Raw genomic sequence first — 10,311 nt, forward strand, 5'->3', positions numbered from 1 at the left:
AGCCCACCGCCGCCGCCGCCGCCGCCTGCCATCCACTCATCACGAAATTTGTCGGAAAACAATTTAAGGCAAACCGTGCGGCTTGTGGCCCCATTCCCGCCGAACAGACAGACAGGCAGCAATACAGAGCGACCAGGCCACTATATTCCACTATTGACTACCAATTTCGGTTGATTTTATTGAATTTCAAAGAACACGAACCAAAAAAAAAAAAAAAAAAAAAAAACAAAACGAAATAAAAAAGCCACAAAACGAATGAACTGCATAAAGTTTGCATTGTGTGAATGCCAAGCGCTTGAAAGGTTGCCGAAGAGGAAAATTCAAATGGACTTTCTTCAGCTGAATGAAAAATGCAATAGAACGAGAGCCAGGTGCATCAGAGAGAGCAGAGAGCGGGTGGGCGGGAGAAGCAAAGTGAGAAGCAAATGAGTAAAAAGTTAAGTGTTAGGCAAAGAGGGGGCCACATTGTTGAAGGCACAGAAAGAAACAATAGAAGAAGTTGGAAAACTGAGGAGAAAAGCGAGTAAGCCATAAGAAAGAAGCACAATAGGCTTGTAAAAATACTATTAAAAGCATGTATGTAATAGCAAAAGCTCTGAGAGGAGTATGAATTTAAGGACAAAGCAAAGTGAGAAGATAAAAAAAAACTGAAAAAAACAAAGAGGAAATTGAAACGCAACCAAAGCAAAATAAAACACTCAAAATCAATTGCAAGCTAGAAAATAGTTTAAGCAATAAGATAAGCAATAGCTGCAAATCAAAGAGAAGTGACAGGCGCAAGCGAGAAGCATGCAGCAGCAAAAGGATAAGCAAAGTGACAGAGTCAAAGCCTGCAGCGATCAAATCAGAGCAGCAAATTAAGAAATCAAAGTAAGAAGCTAAGACAGAATTAAAGGGAGCAGCAAAGCAGATTGCTAAAATCAACAGTTATGCGAAAGAGAGAAGCGAAGCGTGCAGCAAGCCAGGGAATTGCCAGCAGGAGCGCCTTATCACTCAAACAAGCTATCTACCCCAGTTGCAGTCGACTTCACTTCAATGGTGGCAACGAAGGTAGAACGCAAATCAAATCCAAAGCAACGTCGCCGTCGTCCTTTTGGGAATGCGTCCTGGCGACTTGCAACAACCTTGAATGGGGCAACATTCAACTGCGTTAAGTGCATTTGCTTTCAGCATTTTGTGGATGCTTTCAAGCAGCAATTAGACACTCTTAGCTACATTTGAAATTAAATGCTGTCAGGCTGTTGCGAATTGAGGGATCACTCGACGCACACGCACAGTGAAGGCTCCCGTTTGGCCAAGACAATTTTCATTCCTTTACTACTAGTTGAACTTCTTTCTTATTTTCTGCACAAACTAAATGAAATTATTTCCGTATAATTTATTTGCACTAACAAGAAAATGATATAAGCGCCTTGGGCGCTAACTCGGCGGCCCTCGGGTGGCATTCATTAGGAACAGCAACCACCTTCTATATAGATAAATATATATACATATATATATATAAATTTATATACACAAATCCCACAGCTCTGTCGCGAGTCTGCCTGTCTGCGTTCGTCTTCATCATACTTAGAGAGACAGAGAGTGAGAGGAGAGCTAAAATTTATGCTTGACATAGAAACACAATTTCGTCTGACTGTCGACCATTTTGTTCATGTAGTTGCATCTGCCTCCATTTGACTTGTTTTCATGTCTACTGTAGTATCTCTGGCTCTGTCTGCGACTGGATGCGCTGCACTTTCATATTTCGGCGTGCTTTCAAATTGAGTTGCAACACGGAAGGCTCGAGTCGAGAGTCAAGCCAACTGGCAGATACCCTGCAGCCTGAATATTTGTTCTTTCGATATGGGGTAAATGAATGAAGTCGATATGAATAATTAATATGTTAAGTAAGGTAGATGGACAAATTGGCAACGGGACGGAGGGACGGACGGACGAACGAATGAACGAACTGAAAAAGATAAGATCAAATAGATGATCAGAGAGACGTACTGAAAGCTCAAAGACTGAACGGATAGAGAGGCGAACTGATGGACAGACAGACAGACGGCTGAATGGGTAGAGCAACAGCTAAACAGCGGAATGGGTTAGTCACATAATCGGATGAACAGGTCTAACTCAACTCGGCTGCCTTCTACATTGATTTAGACCAGTCCAATATACCCAGAATTGCAATTTCCCATGGTCTTAAGTTTTGTGTGTGTGTGGCATTGTTGCAGTTGTGCATTCGACTAGAAGATGCCCTCTCGCATGCTGCCTAACAGCAGCATGAACGATAAATTCCATGTGAACTAGCTGCAAGTCCTTGTGTATGGCTGTGCACCAGCGTTTGCCCTTTGAGTGGGTCAAGGCGGCTAATAAGCCCCTTAAAGTCTCACTTGGCTTAACATGTCCACTTAACCTCCAGTCTTAGTTGGCAATGTTCGCAGTTATTTTTGTGGCTGGCATTACTTTGACTTGACTTAATGCATTTTGTGGCTGGCACTTGTCCGCCATGGTTATATTAAAATTAATTAAATTATGTTTTCTTTTCTTAGCCATAGTTGGGCTTCTGCTTCAGGTAGCTGTCCCAGCCATGGTATCCTTGTCCTCTTAACTCTTCTTCAAATTAAAAACTATCAATTTCTCCTCCACTCCCCTAGTCACACACTTTTTACAGGATAAACTTAGCTTAAGCTTTATCCTTTAATTGGCTAAATATTTGCTGAACCAAAACCAACAAAACATGTATTGCAGCCTTGACAGCTACCCTGTAATCTCTGCCGCTACCCTGCAATGAACATTCGTTTGTCATCATCTAATTAGCTGCAGCTGGCAGTTTGAGACCTGCCGAGTGCAACAGCCACAACTTTGATAAGGAAAAATAACTATTAAGCTGCCCTCAAGTGTCAGAACCGCACAGAGAAAAAAAGAAACTACACACACACACACACACATGCACAGATACATAGTGAGCTTGCACAAGGATGAGCCGTTGAGCTGTGTGTGCGGGCAGATAGCTTAAGGTCCCATGTATCATGACGAAGCTGTTGACACTTCATAAATACATGAGTTGCACTCGGCGTCCGCTCACACGTGCACAGCGCGCGCGCACACACACATGGGACGGACACACACACACACACACACACACACACTTGTCATTAGGTATGCTTATAGTTGTGCACAATTGTTACTGTTCACGTTATGTTATGCCCTACAGAGTTGGCTAAGCAGTGCATGCACTGCTGGCAGTTGATGCAGGGTGTTGCTTGATGGGCGTGGCATGTTTGATGGAAATAAATATTTTCTATAGAAGAACTAAAGTCCAATTAGAGTTAGGTAGATTGCTATAAGCTGCCTAACACGACGTAATTGATAAAAATTGTAATTGAAAATTTTTATTAAAGGTGAGAGCAGATTAAGGCCAAAGCCTGGACTAGATGTGGGCCTCTTCGATTCACTAACAAAATTTGATAGCAAAAACTCTCCTAAGCTCAAATGCATGACCATTACCTATTGCAGGGTATTAGCAAGTGCTGCATTTCCCCCACGCAAACTATTTTTTTCAACTGTATCTTTTTTGTGCTTTGTCCCCATCCGAGCACTTCAACAAATTTACACTTGTATCACTCATACGCTACGTTTTTATGCTATTTGCACACACACACACACACACACACACCTCAGCACAGGTTGTTGTTGTTGTCAACGCTTGTTTAACGCCTGAATCGTCGCATGCGGGTTACAAGAAAAAACTGCAATGCTACAAAAAAAAAAAACAAAAAAAAGGGAACAGGGAAAAAGGAGTAGAAGCAAGAGAAATGAGGCAGAAAAAAATGAGGAAACAAATTTGAACAACAAAATTAAAAGCACGCGAAATTTGTGTGCACTATGAAAATAAAATGAAGTGAAATGCAATGAAATGAAACACACGATTCGAACGAGGGCGGGCTAAACAAGCGGCAAAAGTGCGAAAGGGCTCAAGGATATGTGTACAGGATAATTGCATGCGCTAGGTTCGCTGAACCAGCTCATGAGTGCATCACTTTGATAGCTCGCAAGCAGTAATGAAATGGACTGCTTCAGAAAGGACAAAGAACTGCAATAATACGTGAGCTTTGCTGCCTGCTTTGTGCTGTGAACCGGTTCAAAAGCGGTACACAGTAATAATCTATTTATGTCAGTATATATAGATCAATCATTGCCTTTGGCTTTTGGAACTTGAAATTGAAACTGTTGGTGACCTTGTCTTCAGTTCATGAACTAGTTCAAAAGACACTTTATTAAAAACATTAGAAAGCAATACTTAGAATAGTTTCAAATAATTGGAAAACCAAGCAGGATATGTTAATGACTTTGTTGTCAGTTCATGAACTGGTTCAAAAGAACTGGTTCATGAACTAGTTAAAAATGGTATAGTAAAATACTTAGCATCTTTCTATATAATCCTATGCACAGCAGCATAATATTTCAATGACTTTCTTTTCAGTTCATGAACTAGTTCGAAAGACACTTTGCTAATAATGTTGTAATGCAATATTTGGAATAGGTCTAAATATCTAAATACACATATTAGCTTATGTGCTGAGCAAGCAAAAATCATAAGTTCATCATCATGAATTTTTGAACCGGTTCAAAAATAGTTCAATATTGTAACTCAATAAGTATTCAGTTAAAAGTGCTGCAATATAGTTCTTAGGCCAGTTTTAAGTACCACTGGTTCTGTCAAGTTCATGAACCGGTTCAAAATAGTTCCATGTCATTGTTCAAGGGCTGCTACGTTACGAATATTTCTTAGAGAAGTATTCAAACAGCTGCAAACCGTGAACCGGTTCAATGCCATAACTTAAAAATTGGAAAAATAAGAAAAGTGGTTCAAAATGAAAGCGTGTGTCGCAAGCCGCACATTTAAAGTGGTTCACAAATGTCTCAAGATCCCAAGTCAAAAATGAAGCGCCGAGCATCGATGGCAAAGTCTTCTGAAGAACAGCAAACGCTTCGCTACTAGAATGGAGAACACAAAACAGAGGGCATCACAGCTCTGGCTGATCACATGGTTTTCTGTCGTGCTTGCGCTTGATGTCGCCCTGGGGCCACGACAAGTGGCAGTGCGACCAAACAAAGAAGAAGAAAAGCACTTAATAGAAGAAGCAGACACGAGACGTACTCTTGGGCACTACGAGTAGCTGGAGCTGGCAATAGAGGCGTGTCAGTTGGCCGGGCTATGCGAAAGGCAAATGAAGGCACAAATAAATGCGAAGCGGAGCAAATGAATCACCGACAAATTACGGTAAGAAAAGGAAATTTCAAAACGGAAATGGCGGCAGCAAAATTTCGTTATGGCCGCATCACAATTTTTTTGTTTTCTTTCCGCTGCGCATTTTTCCACTGCGCTCCTTTTGTGTGTGTGTTTTCTTAGCTGCTTCTTCTTCCTTATACAGTTGGCAACAATATTTGCAGTTTCTTAAGTTTTCGTCTCTCCTTTCCGTTCCGTTCCGTTCCTTTCCCTGCCATTTCTTTTTTGTTTTATGGGCCAGCGGCCAAACGGAGTAGTAGTAAAAATTTTAACATAACTCGAGAAGCAAAGAATACAGAGGCGAAAACTAAAAAAAAAAGAAAAGGTCTTATGAAATATGCATATGCTCATTTGGGCTTACAGCGTGCCACGCCCACACATAAACAAACACGCTCAGCCTTCTACTTTTTTGTTCAGCCTGCACAATTTCATTAAAGCTCGTACGAATCGGAGCTATCCTTTAAGATGTTCGCGCTGGGAATGCTGAAGGGAATGTACGCCTGACTAGTTCAAGTGAACAAGTTCCAGCGATGTGGCCGAGGCTGCGTCGTGTTAATTACCTGAAAGTGAGAAAGAAACGTTACTTATTAAGCATATGTCCAATGGGAACTTATAGTATAGATGAGCTAGTTGTATTGTATAAGTATCTTTTAACTATATAAAAGTATCTTTTGGATATATACAAAGTATCTACAGCAGAAATCTGTGATCTCCAAGATATTTTCATAGAGAACTTATTGTATAGATGAGCTAGTTGTATTGTATAAGTATCTTTTAACTATATAAAAGTATCTTTTGGATATATACAAAGTATCTACAGCGGAAATCTGTGATCTCAAAGATATTTTCATAGAGAGATTATTGTATAGATGAGCTAGTTGTATTGTATAAGTATCTTTTAACTATATAAAAGTATCTTTTGGATATATACAAAGTATCTACAGCATAAATCTGTGATCTCAAAGATATTTTCATAAAGAACTTATCGTATAGATGAACTAGTTGTAGTGTATAAGTATCTTTTAACTATAGGAAAGTATCTTTTGGATATATACAAAGTATCTACAGCGGAAATCTGTGATCTCAAAGATATTTTCATAGAGAGATTATCGTATAGATGAGCTATTTGTAATGTAAAAAGTATCTTTTAGATATATACAAAGTATCTACAGCAGAAATCTGTGATCTCAAAGATATTTTCATAGAGAACTTATTGTATAGATGAGCTAGTTGTATTGTATAAGTATCTTTTAACTATATAAAAGTATCTTTTGGATATATACAAAGTATCTACAGCATAAATCTGTGATCTCAAAGATATTTTCATAAAGAACTTATCGTATAGATGAACTAGTTGTAGTGTATAAGTATCTTTTAACTATAGGAAAGTATCTTTTGGATATATACAAAGTATCTACAGCGGAAATCTGTGATCTCAAAGATATTTTCATAGAGAGATTATCGTATAGATGAGCTATTTGTAATGTAAAAAGTATCTTTTAGATATATACAAAGTATCTACAGCAGAAATCTGTGATCTCAAAGATATTTTCATAGAGAACTTATTGTATAGATGAGCTAGTTGTATTGTATAAGTATCTTTTAACTATATAAAAGTATCTTTTGGATATATACAAAGTATCTACAGCATAAATCTGTGATCTCAAAGATATTTTCATAAAGAACTTATCGTATAGATGAACTAGTTGTAGTGTATAAGTATCTTTTAACTATAGGAAAGTATCTTTTGGATATATACAAAGTATCTACAGCGGAAATCTGTGATCTCAAAGATATTTTCATAGAGAGATTATCGTATAGATGAGCTATTTGTAATGTAAAAAGTATCTTTTAGATATATACAAAGTATCTACAGCAGAAATCTGTGATCTCAAAGATATTTTCATAGAGAACTTATTGTATAGATGAGCTAGTTGTATTGTATAAGTACCTTTTAAATATATAAAAGTATCTTTTGGATATATACAAAGTATCTACAGCAGAAATCTGTGATCTCAAAGATATTTTCATAAAGAACTTATCGTATAGATGAGCTAGTTGTAATGTAAAAAGTATCTTTTAGATATATACAAAGTATCTGCCGCATAGCTATATGATCTCAATAGTCAAAAGTCTATAGCCCAAGCGATTAGACTGATTATAGAAGAGAGGCTGTCAGTGCCTAAGCAAATGATAAGACGAATCTGATTTTATATGTCTTCAGCTTTCATATCTCATTGGAAAATCCCGAGCCAAGTGCTTGCTCCCAGTATATTTGCTTTGCTCTAAACGTCAGTTCGGACAGGTACTTCAATATGGAAGGCTCTCAGTATTCGTTCATTATTCCTTTGGTAAACACAGATAATAAGGATAGGAGCTCACAACGTCGGGCTCATCAAAAAATATTTAAAAAATCAATAAAAAATTTATAAAAAAAGACCAAACAAGCCAGAGGAAAACTTCTAAATGTTTTTAATTAATTTTTTAATTTCGAAATTTTTATAACGTTTTCGTTGATGATTTGCTAAATTTCTGCTCGTTATTTCGAAATCAATATTGTCAGCTGATTGAAAATGTCCATCCGATACTTGATGCTACTGAGCGTGGGCACGGTTAGTGCCATTATCCTTGGTTATTGCATGTACTTTGATCGCAAGCGTCGCCTTGACCCGGCTTACAGGCGGAAGGTGCACGAGCGCCGTCAACAGGCGCAGATTGATGTATTGAAATACCGTCTGACCAGTGGCGACAATGAGTGGGCGCTCAATGGAAGCCTATTGGATACCAGCGATCATACAACTTTGGAGCGTTGCTTCCTTGACGAGATCAAAGTGGGGGAGCAGCTTATTAGCCAGGGCAACATGTCTGATGGCCTCAGCCATTTGGCCAGTGCGATCATGATGTGCGCCCAGCCGATGCCAGTGCTATACACATTGAAGGAATCGCTGCCCGATCGTATCTTCATGCCATTGATCATGAAGCTGTACGAGCTGCAAAGCAATTATAGCAATACCACATCCAGCTCCAGCAAGGACGACTCAACCAGCTATCCAGACTTCAGCTAAATCATTCAATTACAAAAAAAAAAAACTACATATTAAAAAGTTACATATATACATATATATATATAAATATATAAATATATATGTGTATATGCATGTCTATGAGTATATATATCTATGTGTTCCGATATATATTTGTATATATATTTTTATGCATATATATATATATGTATATACATATGTGAATATATATATATATATATATATACAAGATCATTAGCCAAATTGTCAAAAGTGTAATTTCTATCATCAAACCATAAAAGTGGAAGGCAAATACACTCAACAGTATATTTACGTGCACTGTGAAACCACTTTGTTTTGATTTTATATATATTTTATATATATATATATATTCAGCAAACTTATTTGGCTTAGATCAGTGTAAGAAAACAGCAATTGATTCAGTTTAATTTGAAATCGCCAAAATGATTCTATAACAACTCAGCAGATCCAAAGATCCAAAATCATGTTAAGAATGTTGTAAACAGCTTTAAGTCGTCAAGTAGTCTGCGGGCGTCGAGAGTGCCCGACTACGAGATACCCTGTCTTCTCGTCAAAGTAGTCTCTGCACGGCTCAAACATTTATACGTATGAGCTGATAGTTAGTCTTTGTCAACAGTCATATGCCATCTGGAGTGGCTTTGGCAAGAATCGATCGCTAGGAAAAATTTTGCTTTATGTATGTAAAGAACGAATCGATCGACAGATATTTATTAAAATATTTGTTTTTTTTATATAAATTTTTGTAAAGAATATTTGTAGGTTTTTTTATTTTTCTGGATTTTTTTAGATTTCTAAGACATATTCGAAATTGTATCACACAAACAGTCATTTGTATATGAGACTTTCCCTTCAGAGTGCTTTTCGGGCATATGACAGCAGCAAGGCGTTATGCAAATTGAAGCACAGACGCTGGAAAATATTCATACATAATTTCTTGCAGCCAAACGAAAGGAGGCAAATGTCCATTTTGGCTGTCAGTAGCTATGCAGCAAAAAGTTTTGCTGCTGTTTTACAAGCAAATTTTTTGTGATTTTTGATTTTTTGTTTGTTTTTTTTTTTGGGCTTTTCTTCTACGTGCTGATTAGAAAAGGAAGGCAGCGTGAGAAGATGTATGAGCTTCAATCGAGCGCAAGTTCCATATCCATGGCCTCGGCAAAGGGATCGGGTAGCTGCAAGTCGGGCAGCTTGGTCAACAACAGATTGAAGATGCGCTCTGGCAGGGCGACCTTCATGGCCTCCAGCAGGGCGACGGGCTGGGCACAGACCATGATGGCATTGGCCAAATGGACAAGACCCGTGTCCAGTTTGGCCTGCCTGAACAGATCTTCGGCCAGTCTGATTTCGTTTTGGAAATAATGCTGCACAACCTCATGATCATTGAGCTCAAATGTTTCCTCGCTAGCCGCATCATAGACGAACGGCAATGCGTTTATCTTCTGGCGACGCTCGTGCACCTTGCGCTTATAATTGGGATCGGAACGACGCTTCCGATCGTAATAAATACAATAGCCAAGCAGAATAGCACCGGCTGTGCCTGCGGTCAGTACCAGCAGCGAGTTCCTCGACATATTTGTGTGGGTCAATTTAGAAATGAATAGCAATTGACGAGTGCTTTTATTACAGTTTGTATTGATCTGAAATATAATAATCTAATATGTTCTATTTATATTGAAATGAAAATTTGAACTAACAAGAAAATCATTGTATTTCTAGCTCCAAGGAAAAAGTCAGATTTCGCTCAACGAATCAATCTCACTTTGTACTTTAGAACTGGTTCGCCTTTGAATCTAATTAATTTGAGAATATCCTGTGACCTACAAGTTCGTTTAGAAGAAAAGGATGTTGAACAGCAGCAACTTGGGTAAGAGAAGGTTAGAAAATATGATGGGCAGCAGATCGGAATAGGAGGAGGATATGGAGTATAGAGGAAAGTGGGGAAGGAAGTAGGAAAGAGAGTAGGATAAACAG

The 10,311-nt window shown here is 38.4% G+C and overlaps 1 protein-coding gene and 1 pseudogene across 1 annotated transcript; one reads left to right on the forward strand and one right to left on the reverse strand.

Moving 5' to 3' along the window:
- The first annotated feature begins 7,851 nt into the window (after window positions 1-7,851).
- LOC111598850 (mitochondrial import receptor subunit TOM20 homolog) lies at window positions 7,852-8,343 on the forward strand. Its single transcript, XM_023314285.1, has one exon. It carries the CDS (start codon window positions 7,852-7,854, stop codon window positions 8,341-8,343), a length of 492 nt encoding a protein of 163 aa, XP_023170053.1.
- A 1,118-nt stretch (window positions 8,344-9,461) lies between these two features.
- On the reverse strand, window positions 9,462-9,911 carry LOC111598851 (annotated as a pseudogene).
- Between the last annotated feature and the right edge of the window lie 400 nt (window positions 9,912-10,311).

The sequence above is a fragment of the Drosophila hydei genome, unplaced genomic scaffold, assembly GCF_003285905.1.
Source record: "Drosophila hydei strain 15085-1641.00,03,60 unplaced genomic scaffold, DhydRS2 tig00000215-arrow-arrow-pilon, whole genome shotgun sequence".
Lineage (NCBI taxonomy): Eukaryota > Metazoa > Arthropoda > Insecta > Diptera > Drosophilidae > Drosophila > Drosophila hydei.